At 45.8% G+C, this 18606-nt stretch overlaps 1 protein-coding gene across 1 annotated transcript in view; it reads left to right on the top strand.

The window, feature by feature from the left end:
- The window catches only part of BAALC (BAALC binder of MAP3K1 and KLF4), an 88179-nt gene extending 69820 nt beyond the window's left edge, over window positions 1-18359 (top strand). Inside the window, exons 2-3 of the mRNA XM_086335332.1 lie at window positions 1930-2096; window positions 17075-18359. Coding sequence (XP_086191458.1) covers window positions 1930-2096; window positions 17075-17185 — 278 coding nt within the window. The 3' untranslated portion in view covers window positions 17186-18359. The remainder of the gene's footprint in view (window positions 1-1929; window positions 2097-17074) is intronic.
- The last annotated feature ends 247 nt before the right edge of the window (window positions 18360-18606 follow it).

Genomic DNA, 18606 nt, shown 5'->3' on the forward strand with positions numbered 1-18606 from the left:
CCTAGCACTTTGCAGAGCAGGTGGGGGGCATGTGGACGTGTGTGTCCTTCAGGTCCCTCCCTTAGCTGCACGGAGACTGCAGCCTCCTCAGCTCTGCCCCTCCCTCTCTTAGTGTATCTGATACACGGCTTCTGATGCCTGCCTCGAGCCAGATTTCTCAACACTCTGGGAAAGGACTTTGTTTATTTTCCTTAAGTTTGAAAGCAAACACCCCAAAAGACCCCAAAGTAACACCCCAACACCCCAAAAGTAAGACAGGCAAATGACTCAAAAATTTAAACACACACACACAATTAGCCAATAGGCATATATCTTATGTTTACATTTTATTTGTAAAGGATATTATGAATGATCCAAATGAACAGCTGGATAAAGAGGTACACAGGGCAGAATCTGAAAGAGTTCTAAGCACAGGATCTGAGCTGTGGAGTTGCGGTTGCCACCCTCCCAGCATCTGTATGCTTTCACCAACTTGGAAGCTCCCCCAAACGCTGTCACAAAGGGATGTTTAGGGAGGTTTAATCATGTAGGCATCATCAGTTACTAACTCAAGTCTCCAGTCCCTCTCCCCTCACCAGAGGTTGGAAGGTGGGGCTGAAAGTTCCAAGTTCCTACTCAAGGTCAGGTCTTCCTGGCAACCAGCCCTCACCCTGACCTAGGGGGCCACCAGGAGTTGCCTCCTTATAACAAATAGTGCTCCTCTCTTTCCTGTCACTCATGAAATTCCAAGGAATTTGGGAGCTCTGTGTCATGAAATGTGAGCAAATACAAAATGCTGTCACCGAAGGTGCTGCTATCCCCCGTTATTACTTGGGAAATGACAAGGGTTTTAGGAGCTCTGTGCCGGGAACTGGGGACAAAGAACAAATATATGTTTCTTTTTGTATCACAGTGTCCTACCCTCACAGACCGCTCTGTCATTGCCAACTGGCCTTGGAGGAGTAGAATGACTGGCCTGCCCGGCTGCCCTCAGCCTCCCTGTGGTCATCACAGCCTCTGCTGTCTTCCTGTCTCCCCCTTGCCACCCCCACCCCCAGTGCTCCCTGGACCACTTTTGTCTTTTCAATTAAATACTCTTTATCCATGAATTCCTCTCTGTAGTCCTCCTCTTGCTTTTCTTTTTCCTTTTTTTGTGGCCTCCCCACACAATTTGTGGGATCTTAGTTCCCTGACTGACCAGGGATTGAACCCTCGCCCTCAGCAGTGACAGCTCGGAGTCCTAACCACTGGACCACCAGGGAATTCCACCCTCTTGCTTTTCACTGAGGCCATATTTAAACTTCATTCTGTCGTTTCTTGGCCTTCCCTGGGAGGAACCACATACTCAGTCCAACACCTTGAAATGGAATTATGTAAAAAAACAATGTGTTACCTTCAAACTAGTAATTTCACCTCTAGGAATTTATCCTAGGAGATAATTAAGAATAAAACTTTAGCCCCACTGGCTTTCATCACTGTAACATTTGATATGAAAAGGTAAAAATAAATATCCAATTAGAGGGCATTAGTTAAATAAATAGTGACATATCCAAGGTGTATGGCAGAATACTTAAGGGTATGGGAAAATGTCAATGATGTATTATTAAGTAATAATTTGAGGTTACAAAATTATTTTAAAGTCTCATTTTTGTAAAAACAGGGACTTGCCTGGTGGTTAAGACTACAGGCTTTCAATACACGGGGGTTACAGGTTCGATCCCTGGTCAGGGAAATAAGACTGCACATGGTCTTGTGGTCAAAAATTATTTTTAAAATTTTTTTTTAAAAAAGAAGAAGAAAAAACCCACACATGTTCTTACAGAAAATGTAGCTCTGCATGATGGGACTTCTAGGTGACATTTATTTCTTCATTTCTGCTGTCTTGGGGATTGTTTGCAGCAACTGCCATGGGCAAGACTCTAGTCCCATGTTCTGCTTCCCTCCCCGCAGGTGTGCTGGAAGATGGCGTGACCTCCAACGGCGTGCCCCGATCGACAGCCCCGAGTGGAATATCCAACCCAGAGAAGAAGATGAGCTGTGGGACCCAGTGCCCGAATCCTCAGAGCCTCAGCTCAGGCCCCCTGGCCCAGAAACAGAACGGCCTCCGGACCGCAGAGGTAGGTCACAGCCGCAGAACGGACGAGAAGGTTGCTTTCGGGCAGAGCCATGCTGAGACTGCACCCACGGAAGCGGCCGTGATGGCTCACCTTGCCAAAGGAAATTCTCCACCCACCCGTGTGAAAATTGTTGTAAAGAAAACAGCAGGGCCCCACCTCCCACCCCCTGCCTTGAGGGCTGCTGCGTTTGGTTGAATCAGCGGAAATGGATCCTTGATATTTGGGCTCTAGAGGAAGTGTGTGTTTGTTTAAATACAGCTTTGTTCAAGGGTCTCCTTTGCCGTCTCATCTTGATAGTGAGGACTGTACTGGTTGCAGGAACTAGTCTCACGCCAGGCAGTCGGCGTCACAGGGCTTGGCAGGGAACAAGACCAGAGCCCAGCATGTAGGAGACAAGCCTGGAGTCTTACCTCACCCTCCAGCCAGGCAGACAGCAGAAGGGTCCCCCGGGGGGATCCTGTTGTATGATGTGGTGACGGCACCACCCCACACTGTTGCTATTGGAGATGGAGTGGGGCTGCAGAGTCCCTGGACCTAGCTGGCATCCTTTCTGATTCTTTCTTTTCTCTCAGAGCCGTTCTTGGGAAGGACTCTTCCTGCTGCTGCTCCTGACTGCTCCTTAGCAGACCAGCACGGGGGTCTGCAGTCTTTCCCCCCTTGCCCCCAACTCCATTCCTCCCTCTCACTTCCTCACCATCCCCCATAACCCACTTCAAAGTCCACTACTTACCTGCTCACTCAATACCTGTCTTTCCCGTCTCCTCTGTCAAAACTTACTGGTCCTATCCCTCAGGCCAGTGCCATCTATTGGATGTCTGAAGATCCGACTGGATTATCTAATGATAGAATTCTTGCCCATATCAGTGAGTTGCCTCTCTAAGCTTTAGTCAGAAAACCTGTTGCAAGTTGAGCTCAAATACTCCTGGACTAAGTGATTTTGCAGAAATCACTCAGTTTCCCAGAGTCTCAGGATCCTTATCCACACAATGGAAATGATACCAAAATGAGAGAACAGACGGGCCTGCTCTTTGGGAACTGAGAAGTGCAGTGAGAAGGGCAGTAAGGATTCAACAGAGGCTGGTGAGACACCCAGCACCACAACCCCGAGAAAGGAAACACTGATGGTAGTTCTTCAGACACACAGAGGGTCCTGGCTGGGGAGTAGATTTGAGGGCAGCGGTGGCCTTCCTGGGGTCCTGTATGGTCTGCTTTCTTTGTGCATAAGCTGACCTTCTAGAGGCCCAAGCATCATTGCCATCTCCCAAGGCAATCTGGGTCCCACAGAATGACGCCCAGAAGCTCAGTCACTGCTCTCGGTCAGGCCCTGACTTTTGTTCCCCAGCCTGCTCCCCACACCGCACCCTCACCTTTTGAGCCAAGATGAGCACCAAAGGGAGGAAGCAGCTTCGCCCAGTGTGAGTGTGCCTTCACTTTAAAATCCATCACTTTAAAATTGTGTTGTGCAGTTTATACAGTGCTTTTAGGTCTTCTGGGCTTCTCAGGTGGCTCAGTGGTAAAGAATCCACCTGCCAGTGCAGGAAATGTAGGTTTGATCCCTGGGTCAGGAAGATCTCCTGGAGGAAGAAATGACAACCCACTCCAGTGTTCTTGCCTGGAGAATCCCAAGGACAGAGGAGCCTGGTGGGCTATACTCCATGTGGTCACAAAGAGTCAGACACGACTGAGCACGCACGCTTTAGGTCTACTGGCTCATTCATTTTACCCAAGAGTGTGTAAAGTAAGCATCATCCCATTTTATAGACAAGGAAACTGAAATTCACTTGATCGAGAACATGAATAGGTCTGATAAGTGCTAGAGATGGGTGTCAGTAACATTAAATTGAAACAAGTGACTATAAGAAAAATAGAGCAGATAGATCTTAAAGTCCTTTTTTTGTTGAAGAATAATGTATTAGTCAGCTATTGCCACAATAATGCTGCATGACAAAGCAAGTCAACATTTAGTGGCTTAAAACAGGAATCTTTCTCCTCTCAATCAACCACAACTTGAATGGCTAGACCTGACTTCAGGCTCCAGGTCTAGCTTAGTCTGTTCCGTGTATATTATTCTGGGAATCAGGCTAAAAGAGCAGCAGCTCTCTGGGATTTATTATGCCTGTGGGAAACCCAAGAGGGCAAACCCATTTCATGTCACTGTTCCCATCAGACCCTCCAACCTCCTATTGGTCAAAGTAAGTCACACAGACAAACCCAACATCAGCAAGACAAGGAAGTGGAGTCTGTCTGCAGTGGATAGACAGCAAAGGATTAGCAATCTACTACATGCAGCATACGTATAGAAAAATGCTCAAGTCAGTCCTAAGTGCGATGAATTTTAATAAGGCGACACACACATGTAACCATCATCTGTAAGGAGACACAGAACAGTATCATTACTCCAAGTATCCCGTGTGCCCCTCACCATAGGGACTCGGATGTGTCTGTCACCATCCGCCCCATAACATAACCACTCTCTGACATCTAGCATTAGAGATCAGTTTTGTTTATTTTTGACTTTTATAAATGGAATCATATAGTATGTGCTCTTTTGGGTCCAGCTTCTTTTGTTCAGCATTATGCTAGTGGGAATTATCCATGGTGCTGTGAGTTGCAAAAATTTCCTCATCTCCACTACCATGTATATTCTGTTAAATGAATACACCACAATTTAACTCGTACTTGAAGGACATTTGGGTTGTTTCCAGTTTAGGGCTGTTGTGAACAATACAGCTGTTAATGTTCTTTTTTAAAATTAATTTTTATTAGAGCAAAGGTGATTGCAGCCATGAAATTAAAAGACGCTTACTCCTTGGAAGGAAAGTTATGAGCAACCTAGATAGCATATTCAAAAGCAGAGACGTTACTTTGCCAACAAAGGTCCGTCTAGTCAAGGCTATGGTTTTTCCAGTGGTCATGTATGGATGTGAGAGTTGGACTGTGAAGAAAGCTGAGCACCGAAGAATTGATGCTTTTGAACTGTGGTGTTGGAGAAGACTCTTGAGAGTCCCTTGGACTGCAAGGAGATCCAACCAGTCCATTCTAAAGGAGATCAGTTCTGGGTGTTCTTTGGAAGGAATGATGCTAAAGCTGAAACTCCAGTACTTAGGCCACCTCATTCGAAGAGTTGACTCACTGGAAAAGACTCTGATGCTGGGAGGGATTGGGGGCAGGAGGAGAAGGGGACAACAGAGGATGAGGTGGTTGGATGGCATCACCGACTCAATGGACGTGAGTTTGAGTGAACTCTGGGAGTTGGTGATGGACAGGGAGGCCTGACGTGCTGAAGTTCATGGGGTCGCAAAGAGTCAGACATGACTGAGCGACTGAACTGGACTGACTGATAGTTGCTTAAAGTGAATGTTACATATATACACATATATTTAGTCTTTTTTGTATTCTTTTTTTCTTTTTGTCCACATCGTGTGGTATGTGTGATCTTAGTTCCCTGACCAGGGATTGAACCTGTGTCCCCTGCACTGGGAGCTGGGAGTTTTAACCACTGGACCACCAGGGAAGTCCCAACTGTTAACATGCTTGTGCCCTTTGGTAGGCATTCCCTTCCCTGGGGTATATACCCAGAAGTAGAATTCCTGGCTCATAGGATGGGTACATATTTGACTTTAACAGATACTGACACAGTTTTCCAAAAGTGGTTATATCACTTAACATGCTAACTGGCAGCAGATGAGTTCCAGTTGGGGACCATAAGAATGTAAGGCCAGTAAGCTGTGCTTAGTCCCATCTTTCTTAGGTCTTCTACATGCAGCCTGGGGTCTAAGCACCTCGTCATATCCTCGATCCTCACAGTGTGGGTATTGTTGTCTCCACTGTACAGATAAGCATGGAGCCTCGGGTGCTTCAGGAGAGCTCTCCCCACCGTGTGGTAGTTAAAAGGGGGCCGGGTAGAGCCCACCTCCCTAGGCTCCAGCCGTACTGAAAACTGTGTCGCTGGGAGTAAGGACCACACATCTGAGCAATAGGACCAACACAGCACCAGGGGGAGGCGGGGGATGGCACACACTGACAAGCCCAACACACAGCTTTTGTGTTTTCAGATTCAGTGAACAGTGCTGTGTACTAAGTATTTCCAAAATAAGATCAAGGAGCAGATAGCTTCAGTTTTAAGCTTCAGACAATTACTGAAGTGTATCAGTGCTCTTCCTGTCCTGAGACCTCACCAGCTACAAGTTGTCCTGACTTCCTCAAGGGCAAAGGTTTCTACCAAAGGTGTCAGCTTACAAGACAGGCCCACTTCTGATTGAAGCTTCTGTTGACACAGCTGAGAGCTGTGTCAACAGAATCTGCTTTAAAAAAAAAAAAATCTAAAAAAAATCTGCTTAAAAAAAAAAGTAGAATCTGCTTAAAAAAAAAAAAAAAAAGATTGGGCTTCCCTGGTGGTCTAGTGGTTAAGAATCTGCCTGCCAGTGCAAGGGACGGCAGTTCGATCCCTGGTCCTGGAAGATCCCACATGCCAGAGAGCAACTAAAGCTTGTGTGCCTCAATGACTGAGCTGCTGTAACTAGACAAAGCCTGCATACAGTAACAAAGACCCAGCACAGCCAAAAAATACACAAATACATAAATCTTTTAAATAAAGAGAAAACGATTTTCTTCCTATTCCATCTAGGGCTTTTGACACACTGTCTCTTCCTGGCGTGTCTCCTACACCAGGCTAGAGCTTCCTGCGTTTTCTGTGTCTGGCTCAGGCAGTATCCACTGGCCTCTTCCAATCTGCCTTTGGCTCCCCCAAGACCACCTGTTAGTACTTCACAGCATTCCCCTGGACGTCATCGGGCCACCAGCTAATGGTTCTTGGGCACTTTTTTAAAGCTTCCCCTCTCCAGAAGAACCTGTTCATGAAGCATGCGTCATCATGCCCATGTCTACTCAGTGTTCCGGTTCAGACTGACAGACCGTGTTTGTGGGTTAAAGGCAATCCTCCCCTGGTCTGGAAAATTTCCTCACTGGGTCGTGTAAGAACGTTTTGGATTCATTCATCTGATGCTCACCCACTGAGTGCGGTCTGGGTGCCTGCCAGGCGCTGTTCTGATGCCAAGGGTCCAGGAGTGGAAGAGGCAGCTGCCGATTTTAATGGCACTGAGCCTGGGGAGGCAGATAATACAGGGTAAATGAACAAAGCCTTACGGATTCGAAATGGTGCTGCGAAGGACATGAAAGGTCACTGGTAGGGGATGGTAGTTCAGCTCAGTTCAGTCGCTCAGTCATGTCGGACTCTTTGAGACCCCATGAACCGCAGGACGCCAGGCCTCCCTGTCCATCACCAACTCCCGGAGTCCGCCCAAACCCATGTCCATCGAGTCGGTGATGCCATCCAACCATCTCATCCTCTGTCGTCCCCTTCTCCTCGCTACTCGATTTAACGCAGACGTGATCCCACAGTTCAGATCGCTTTCCGAAGGGTGATGGGGCAGCTGACGCCTATGAGCAGCCGCACCTCGCACTCGGAGCCCTGCTCCAATCCACGCCCCATCAGACCAACCACATCTTTCTTTCAGTTCCCACTGGCCTCTGTCTCATGCCTGGTGTTAATAGGTGATAACTGGCAGAAAGAATGTGACAGAAGTGATGCTTCACGAGTCGGAACTGTCTCAGTGGGGCGCTCTTTCTTTCTCTATTAAACCTTGATTTGCTCCAGTCACCTGGGACCTTTTCGACTGAAGAGCAGCTGATAGATCATCGGCTGTCTCCTCCCCACCCCTCCCTGAGCCCAGCAGACAACACAAGGGGAGCTCTGTAGCTGCTTGTTCTCTCCTGCCAATGAATTGCTCAGGAGCTCAGGGCCACCTCCAGACATGACTCTCCAACACATTTCTTCAGGCTGAGGACTCCTGTTTTCCTCCTACAGAGCTGTCTCAAGTATTCAGCTAAGGTAGAGAAGTGAATATGGATGTAGCTCTGGGCACACGAAACTCTGGTCTGTGGCCGGCCTCCCAGTGGAGCCTTCACATCCTCAGAGGCTTCATCTTTTTGGGTTTGCTTTATTATTCTCGGCAGAGTAGCCAGACCTTGACAAACAAATTAGCCGATGCCTGGACTGGTTCTCGGCTAAGTAGCCTCTCCTTTCTTTGCTCCCAGCCCCCTCCTCTCTCCAGTGTCTAATTGTCAGCAAGGCTTGGCATGGTCCAGGAAAGGTAGGTGAAGCCTCAGAGATGTGGATGTGACCAGAGGCGGGGGTGGGGGGGCATAATCCCGAAAGGAGGATGAAACCAACCCAGAATCTCTCCTGGTGGTGGTAATGTAAGATCCATGAGGAGAGTTTGGAAAGGAAATGTGAGTTTCTCTTAGAGAAACAAAAATATGATGTTAAAAGGAGAGAGAGGGGAAAAAAAAAGGCACATTTAGGACAACAAGAGAGGAAGACCCTGTAGAAGGGGCCTCCTTTGATGCATGTTCTAGTTTGAGCCTGGGAAAAGGAAGCAAAGTAGCAGTTTAGGGGTGGGGGTGTGTGTGTGTGTGGTGATTTCCACAATTGCATGTATATATTAGCTGCTACCTTATGTAGATGAAGAATTGCAAGACTCGCTGTTCACCTAAGGGTCTGCAGAGAAACCAATTTGATTAGAAGACTCTCAGGACAAAGATGGAGAAGGAAATGGCAACCCACTCTAGTATTCTTGCCTAGAGAATCCTATGGACGGAGGAGCCTGGTGGGCTGCTGTCCACAGGGTTGCACAGAGTCAGACACGACTGAAGCAACTTAGCAGGCATGCATGCATTGGAGAAGGAAATGGCAGCCCACTCCATATTCTTGCCTGGAGAATCCCAGGGATGGAGGAGCCTGGTGGGCTGCCATCTATGGGGTTGCACAGAGTCGGACACGACTGAAGCGACTTAGCGGCGGCAGCAGCAGGGCAGAGACCTTCTTATTCTCTTTTGTATTCTTCCATTGTCCCCTGAGCCTGCTTCAGGAGTGTGCACCTAGCATGTACTCATGGATTGGTTTTTAATTGATTTTTTAATTGGAGGAAAATCACTTTACAAATTTTGATGGTTTTTGTCCTACAACAACACAAATCAGCCACAAGTACACATATATAGCCTCTCTCCGCTCCCCTCACCCCACTCCTCTAGATCATCAGAGTACCTGTGCTATACAACAATATCCCAAGGCTGTTATACAGAGTGAAGTAAGTCAGAAAGAGAAAAACAAATATGGTATATTAACTCACCGATTGCTGATGAATGTGGTTGGCCTGGGACTTCATTAAGACTAGAAAGTCTTCCCACGGGTCCACTCCCAACTCACCCCACCCCACCCCCTGTGCTACCATCATATGATTGATGACTGTTCCCTTGGAGCCAGCTGCTTTTCTAAAGCAGGTTCTACTGCCCTCCTAGTGTTTGATCTATCTGAGGTTTAAGTTGAAAAGCAACAACTTCTTTTGGCACCAGATACCTGATAAATAAAAACCCCTAGACTTAGTTAGCCTAAATTAGCGCAAGTGGCTGTGTTCTGTGTAGGATTTGCTTTAGATTTGGGGAGCTCTTGAGAATTTTGCCCAAGTCATGGTCTGACCCATGCCTTTGGAGGCTAGTATCCTGGCCCTTGGTGGAGTTGCTGAGATCAAATGTTTCCTGAACAAGCTCGTGTTAATGCCACCCTGGAGAAGGAAATGGCAACCCACTCCCGTATTCTTGCCTGGAGAACTCCATGGACACAGGAGCCTGGCAGGCTACAGTCCATGGGGTTGCAGAGAGTAGGACACGAATGAGCAGCTAACATAACATAACATATTGAGAGTTTTGCCCAAGACATGGTCTGACTCCTGTCTTTGGAGGCTAGTATCTTGGCTCTTGGTGGAGTTGCTGAGATCAAATGTTTTCTGAACAACCTCACATTAATGCCAGTGAAGCAGCAGCAAATAAATTCCTGGAACTGGGGGAACAGCTAGAAGTCTGTTCTTGTGTGTCTCCTTTTAATGGGGCATGATGGAAAAGAAGAAAAATGTCTTGAGTTGTAGCTGTCAAGGCTCGAGCTTTCATCTTTTGGGAAGGTGGAGAGGAAGAACCAACATTTCAGTGTCTACTGTGAACCAGACACCCTGTGTATATACATGGCATTATCTTTAACCCTCACAGTGATAAGTGGTCAGTAGCATCATTCATTCCCCAGCTGGGAAAACAGGCTTGGAAAGGTAAGGCCAGCATGGCACAGGGAGTAGTATCTGGCTGTGCTGGAGTTCAAATCCAGGTCTGTCTGCCTCCAAACTCTACGATCTTCGTCCCATTTCCTGAAACAAAATGGTGGAGAATTTAGTGTGAGTGCTGACAATTGCAGGAATCTATATGTGAGACCCAAAGCCCACATCTACCCTCCTACCATCTTTAGTTCAACTCACCACCCCTGTTGACATTGTGAAAGAAAGTGAAAGTAAAAGTCATTCAGTTGTGTCCAGCTTTTTGTGACCCCATGGACTGTAGCCTGCCAAGTTCCTCTGTCCATGGAATTCTCCAGGCAAGAATACTGGAGTACATAGCCATTCCCTTCTCCAGGGGATCTTCCCAACCCAGGGATCAAACCCAGGTCCTCCTGCATTATAGGCAGATTCTTTGCCTGTTGACGCTGACTTTGGGCAAATTGCTTTAGCCTGAGTGACTTCAGCTGCCTCCTCAGAAAAAGAGAACACAGCTGCATTGCTGGCCGTCTTTCAGGGATGGCCCAAGGAGCAATTAATAATGAGCATGATTGAAATCCTGTAGGAAAGTTCTAGAATGTTTAGGCAGGGCAATGCAAACAGGTTCTCCTGCCAGGGATTTTTTTTCCTCTTTCTTTCTGAAGATGTATCTTTACACTTACGTCCTTTATCAGATTGTCAGGTGTCTGTTATGTGATAAGCACTAAATTAGATGCTGGGAATACTGGGTCACTACCCCCTTGAAGTTTTAATCTAATGAAGATGTAAAAATAAGCATGTAAACAAGCAGATAAATAGATAACCCAATCTCTGGTTAAAGGCCAAGAAGAAAGTACAGAGTACCAGGAGAGGAAATGAGACAGCCCCATACTGTGTCTGCTTAGAAAATCCCTTCAACACCCCTTAAGAAATGATTAGCTGTGATCACCTCTGGCGAAAGCACGGTGTGGCCCCAGCATGGGAGCAAGTGTTGCTCGTCACTCTGCCCTTCCCTACTCTGTGGATTTCTTTTTACCATAATTACATATCATTTTTATAATTTATAAAAAATACTAGTTACATAGAACATTGGTGTCTGATAAATTGTGATCTCACGGACTTCCAGGTGGTCCAGTGGTTAAGAATCCACCTGCCAATGCAGGGATCGCCGGTTAGGTCCCTGGTTGGGGAACCAGGCCGCATAGCAACTAAGTCTGTGCTCTGCAACTAGGGAAGCCAGTGCAATGAGAAGCGCGTGCACTGCAGCAAAAAGCAGCCCTGCTCACTGCAACTAGAGAAAGCTCGTGCACAGCAGTGAAGACGCAGCACAGTCACCAATCAATAAATACATTTTCAAAAAACATTTTGATCTCAGGAAGCCTTGTTTTTCTTCATTGTCTACAAGAACCTGCAAAAAGGTCAGTACAGCCCTGGTAGGTATATTCGTGGAGTCAAATTAAAGCAAAGAACATCACCATTTCCATTTGGGAGAAAAGTGAGAAAAGGCTGAGGAGACGTAGCTGCCCTCTTGAGTTCAGGTCTCCTTTTGTGGGAATGAGCTGGCTCATTGACTTTTAAAACCCTGAAAGAAACACATCCATCTGCCAGGAAGTTATCACAGTCAGTCTGGTTACCCTTGAGAAATGGCAGCCAGTAAGTTACTATTAATTAAAAAGGCAATATCGAGAGGACTATAATCTATGATTCTAAACCTGCAGAAATTAAAACGAGGCGAGGGGAAAATAGAAAAGCTGTAAAACTGGGCAAGAAACAAGAGTGTGGCCATTAACAAAAGCCAGTGGTGATAAAACTCACAAGACAAGAATTTTAAAAGTGGAAGGATTGAATTAACAGACAGCCACAGAAGGAAAAGGTGCCAAACAGGCTTCTCTCAGCATTGAGTTGAAGACCATAAGATTTTCTTTTTTAAGCCAATAATTGCAATAGGGACACATTTTGCTTTCCTGTCATTGAATAGAGAGAGTTGGCTGTTAAATTAAAAGGCTCAGATGGCTAAAAACCTCATCAGAGGTGGAAATATCTGTGTCATACAAAACGCCATGGTCCCAGAAGCACAAGTGGTGTAATTATTCTGTGTATCTCTATAGCGCTTCTCAGAAGGGGGCTTGCTTCTTGGAACTTCTAGACAAACTCCCTGGCCTTGTGGTTCTCTTTCTCATTCATCTTCTTTGTCCCTCTCATTTGGGCTTCAAATCTGAGGTTTCCAAGTTGTAACTACATTTTAGCAACTGCCAACCTCCTAGATAATTGTGCCATTATAAAAAGGGTGGTTGCCTCTCTGAGGTCTCAGACTCGGAAGTTTCTCTTTGCTGTTTTAAGTCAATGCACTGTTGTTCTAATTGTTTCATTTGTCATATTAAATATACTGTAATTATTTGAAAGTGGATTTGTTTATGGCTTGGAATTGTCTGTGCCCATTATTAGAATGCAGAACTCCAGTTTGTCCTTTATTCAAAGACAGATCTTATAGAGTTATTATTATTGTTGGTATTTAGAAGTAGCCCCACCAACAGTGTTCTGGCCTGGAGAATTCCATGGACTGTATAGTCATGGGGTTGCAAAGAGTTGGACACGACTGAGCGACTTTCACTTTCACCAGTAGTGATGGTTTCAGTAGAACAAGAAAGATTCCCAGAATGTGGGATTTTGTTTGAAGACGGTCTTGGGCAAGCCAGGAGAAGTTGATCACCCTATTAATGCTAAGTGACATGCTTAATTCTCTCCGAAACCCTCCTTACAAAAACCACTAAGAAACAAGCATTATTCCTCCTTTCAGATAAGGGAGGTGAGTTTCAGAGGTTAAAGCAATGTCTTGTACAGCTTGTTGATTAGTTGCTAAGCCATGTCCAACTCTTTTGCGACCCTGTGGACTGTAGCCCGCTCTTAATAATGGCAAAGCCTCATGCCAAGTCTATCTGGCTCCCAAAGCTTGTCCTTTGAACGTCTTCATTGTCAGGCTTTTGATTTACAGATTTAAGAAATTGCCCCATGGACTTCCCTGGTTGTCCAGAGGCTGGGACTCAGGGCTCCCAATGCAGTGGGCGGGTTTGATCCCTAGTCAGGGAATTAGATCCCACCTGCCTCAACTGCTGCCATTAAAGATTCCATATGCCACCACAAAGACAGAAGACTCAGCACAACCGAATAAATTTTTTTTAATTGCTCCAGTGTACTTGAGATGCAAACTGTGCATATTCTGCGGCTTTTCTGGGAATGACTGTTTTGTAGCCTTTAACTCTTAAACAGGCTGAAAAACTAACGATCATCTAACTATTAAATGTTGCCTGGATTTTTTTAATCTTATGAAGGCAGACTGAACCATGGAGCAAGAGCACTTTCTGTGTAGAATTTTTAATAACTTTGTGAAACCTTGCCAATAACTCTAAAGAAAAGCAGTTCTACAGTTTAGAAAGTTTACATTTCCATTCTGGAAAGCTCTCTTACTGCCTACTGGTTTGATGGGAATGTCGCCCTCCACTTGGCTCATTTCAAATAAGGCCTCTGTGTCTTTCCTCCGTGCTGCAGTCCTCTGAGCTTTTATGCAATAACACCCAAAATTGAAGTCAGATGGAATCAACCTATATTTCGGAAACAAAAATGGTTGTGGGACTCTATGGGCTTTCTGCTTTTAGGGAAAAAATAAACCCATAAGTCACTGCTAGGCCCTAGTGCCAGTTCAGGCGTGGAGGAGCTAAGTGAAAAGTGAAAGCGTCAGTCGCTCAGTTGTGTCTGACTCTTTGCAACCCCATGGGCTGTAGCCCACCAGGCTCCTCTGTCCATGGAATTCTCCAGGCAAGCATACTAGAGTGGGTAGCTATTCCCCTCTCCAGGGAATCTTCCAGACCCAGGGATCAAACCTGGGTCTCCTGCAATGCAGGCAAAATTATTTACCATTTGAGCCACCTGGGAAGCCCCAAGTGCAAGACTAAATTCTTAGACAGTATTGACTACTGATAGTTAAAGAAAGGGTACATTCTCAGATATGTGGTGTTTATTCATTCATTCACCCATTTGTTCAACCAAAGTTAAATTGAAGGCCTTCTATATCTCAGATTATGCTAGGTGCTGGGAACTTGATGAGGAAAACACTGAAATCCTATCTCATGAAATCAATGAATAAGGCTAAAGTTGCATATAGTCAAAATGATCGATAAACATTCCTCAAATCACCCATGAAGTATTATCTTAGGTCAGATTCCCTGGAAGCAGAGCTTGACATGAGGATTCTTGTGCAAGTAAGTGAGTAAAAGCGTAGTCTCAGGTGAAACCCTTAAGGTGGTGGGACGCAGGGTGGGGCAGAGGACCAAGTTCTGCAAATACTAAGCTCAGCTGAAGAGTTGTAGCTGCAGCCTCAGCCTGATCCCTCAGGGAGCTCCAAAGCATGAATGGCATTGTGGATTTATACCCCCTTGAGGCAAAAGGGCCAGTCTTTATGTTCCCCATGATCAGGCATTAGCTTTGGGTTATCTCTAGAAATTCAGGTATAACCTGTTTGGTATTTCTGGCTGAGGTGGCTCCAATCAGATAAGGGCAATTCTCAAAAGAAGGGTGCAACTCTGAGTGATTAGCAGCCAGAACTCAAAACAGTTGAGGGATGGAGGCACCAGCCAAGTAAAGGGCATCTGAGAGCAGCATCGCCAACAGCCACTACACAGGATTTATGCGACCTGTTCAGTTCAGTTCAGTCACTCAGTCGTGTCCGACCCTGCAACCCCATGGACTGTAGCACGCCAGGCCTCCCTGTCCATCACCAACTCCCGGAGTTTACTCAAATTCATGTCCATTGAGTCGGTGATGCCATCCAACCATCTCACCCTCTGTCGTCCCCTTCTCCTCCCGCCTTCAATCTTTCCTAGCATCAGGATCTTTTCAAGTGAGTCAGTTCTTCGCATCAGGTGGCCAAAGTATTGGAGTTTCAGCTTCAACATCAGTCCTTCCAGTGAACATTCAGGACTGATTTCCTATAGGATGGACTAGTTGGATCTCCTGGCAGATCCCTTGGACTCTCAAGAGTCTTCTCCAACACCACCATTCAAAAGCATCAAATCTTCGGCACTCAGCTTTCTTTATAGTCCAACTCTCACATCCATATATGACTACTGGAAAAACCATAGCCTTGACTAGACAGACCTTTGTTGGGAAAGTAATGTCTGCTTTTTAATATGCTGTCTAGGTTGGTCGTAACTTTTCTTCCAAGGAGTAAGCGTCTGTTAGAAACCTGCATTTCACCTTTTTAAATACAACAGGGCAGTTATTATCCAGTGAGGCAACAGGCTACCACATCTTAGGATGCACTACAGATGAAATCATTGGCTTATGTTCAGGGACCATGTTGTATGAAAAAGAGGCTTCTATCAACACTAGACTCACACCCAGAATGGGGAGATGCTTATGCCGTGAGAGATGCTCTGACACTTCTGAGACTTGTTTTCCAGGAAGCCGGCTCTGAGATGTCATCCTGTGGGATATTCTTCGGGAAGTCAGCAGGAGAGGGAGCCAGAAGCAGGAGTAGGGCAGAGGAAGTGGAGCCACAGTGCAGCTCTGACCACAGCCTCAGTGACCCCACCCCATGGGGAGCCTTGGAGCTAAATGGCTGGTCAGGGCTGGCCTGCTTTGGGTCAGATAGCTAGGCATGTATACCCCTGTGGCACCCTCTCGTTGGGCCACCTCAGGGAAGGAGGGCCCAGGGTGAGGGGGCTTTCTGCAGCTGAGGCTGCCCTGAAGAGACAGCTTGAGGCTGTTTGATGGCTGCACTCTCTGCATCTGGGCAGAGGGCCTCCCTGGCGTGGGGGTTGGGGGCACACACATCTCTGTCCAAGATGGCGACGACTTGGGAGGCCCATCTGTTGCTCACTTGACGTCAGCACGTGATCACTGAGAAGAATAGGCGCAGAATTACCCTCCTCCCCGGACTGGGTAACGTTGTCTTCTCTTGAGGGGAAATGCCAGGGTTGTGCACATACATATGCTTGAGGAATCTGCAATTTAGTCAGTGCTTTAGTACTTAATATGAATCCTGGACTTATCTCACTGGTGTGTCTTCACTTAGAAGTGGATGATCTACAGATTTAGAGAACAAACTTGTGCAGAGAGGTAAGGAGAGAGGAGGCAATAATAAGGTTTTGGGGGGGAAATAGTTATTATAGGATTATATGAAATCATGTGTGTGACACTTTCAAAAATTGTAAGGCACTGTGGAATTTAAAGAATCTTACTTTTAATTAAAAAATTGAAGAAAAAAGAAGTGGACAATTTATCTTATTTTCTATTTATCATACTTACCAGGTCTTTTTTTTTTTTCCTCATTTTGGTTAGTGACAGGCATTGTATCTTATATTCATTTTCTTAGTCAGTGCTTATAATAACCTTATGAGTTAGGTACTATTATTATTTCCATCTTACAGATGAGGAAACTCATCTAAGGGTTAGAGAGGTTAGGAAAAAACTTGCCTACAGTGAAATTATAAAGTCAGTGTTCGAACCAAAGTCTGTCTGACTCCAAAGCTCAAACCCTTAGCTATTCTACCAAAGCCAACAGTGAAATCCTTCACATTGCCCTTTGATGGACCTTTGCTAATTGATTCATTCATTCCTTCAACACTGCTTTACCAAGCATCTCTTATACCAAGCTCTGCACTAGGTTGGTAAAAGAGATTCAACAGAACAGCCTATGAAAAGGAGTATATGTGCATGTGTCCTTATGAGTTATTCTTCCTGTCTCTATGTGTGTGTGTGTGTAACAACTTCAAGAGATTAATGCCAATATGAGGACCTTTGGATATTTCTTAGTAACTCAATTCACTGCATTAAACTTTTTAACAGGCTAAAAGGGAGACTAAGCGGATGTCTGCAAAAGAAGTCACCATTAATGTCGCAGACAGCATCCGACAGGTGGACAGAAGTCGAAGAATCACAAAGAACTGCATCAACTAGCAGAGTGTTCCACCAGCTGAAGGGCAGAGGGACTTCCTTGGTGCCCCTCACATTCTGGATACTGTTGAGGAACCTTGAAGAAGAGGTTGCTCTTGCTGCGTGGGAGCATGGCCAAGGGCTTTGGGATGCTGTCTTCGCCTGTTGAGACATTCTCAGCCTCCTGTATATCACATAAATGCACTGGCACAGTATTCCCATAGGGTAATAAACCACAAATGTGTGTTCAGTTTGTCTCTTGTAACTCCTCCAGTGTGGTCTGATAGAAAAATGGTGAGCAAAAGCCACGGGCCAGTTTAGGAAACAGAAAAATGGGAGGGGTGGATTTCCGGCTGAGTCATGGTCAGTTCTGTGCTCTCCTGGCCACGGCAATATGCACTGTTTCAGGCCAGCTTATTCCTTCATTATTCCTTTATTTTAAAATACTACTATCACAAAGCTTACTTAAAAGCTGGCTTTCACCCAGCTTTCTTGAATGAGGAATCAAGAAACAGGAAAACTGTTACTCTTGTTTCCTTAGCTCCCTATGACACAGATTCAGATCCAATTTTATAGGAACTAACCCCACCAACAACCAGTGTGTCCCAAGGAGGCCTCGGTGATACAGTCACACCCATTTCTCTCTCACCTGTCTTCAGCATCCCCCCAGGCTGGGGTCCACATCAGCCTCTGAACAACGGTATTACAATTTTGGTCACTTCAGACGCCTTCAGGGCTCTGCAGATGTTGCATTTTTCCAGCTTTCCACTTTGCTTGTTTTCTTGAGTATTTTTTCTCTCCAGTAAGACCTCTGGCCCAGTCAAAGACTGGGCTCACAAGAGGGAGAAAATCTGGGACATGTCGGCTTCCCTTAGGCCTCTCTGCATAGCTCAGGACTGTGTCATTTGGTATCTGCAAAGAAATCCCTTTAGGAAGTTAGTACCTGGTTGGTGTGAAGTCACATGGACTTTAGATCAACATGCAGTCTGTTAGAAGTCAAGTAGCTGAGGGGGTAAATAAAAAAATTTTTTTTGATAGGAATAAAATTTTCTAGCATTCTTTAAACATTTAAGTGGACGTATTTTCCTCCAAAATAATGTAGCCTGATTTTTAAAGGACTGTCAACATGCCTGGGGTTGGGAAAGGCAGGACTAAAGTTGTACTGAATGATACCAATAAACTCCGTGTTTAGCAGAAATGCACAGTCTGATGGTGTATGTTTATCTAACATAGTCCAGAGAATTGACACAAGCTGGCTAAAAATTCAGATCCTTGGCCTCGTTACCTGCCAGCTGTGTTATTCCTCAAACACAAGCGGGCAGTGTCCTTCCTTCCTTCAGTGGACTGTATATTTATTCATTAAACATTAAATGACAGCCCTGTGTAAGGCTGAGAGATTTAGAGTCTGGCCAGTCACTGCCGTGGGCTTCCCAGGTGGCACTAGT

This window comes from Bos grunniens, chromosome 14, assembly GCF_055505025.1.
Source record: "Bos grunniens cultivar Pamir isolate PY7600 chromosome 14, Bosgru_T2T1.0, whole genome shotgun sequence".
NCBI lineage: Eukaryota > Metazoa > Chordata > Mammalia > Artiodactyla > Bovidae > Bos > Bos grunniens.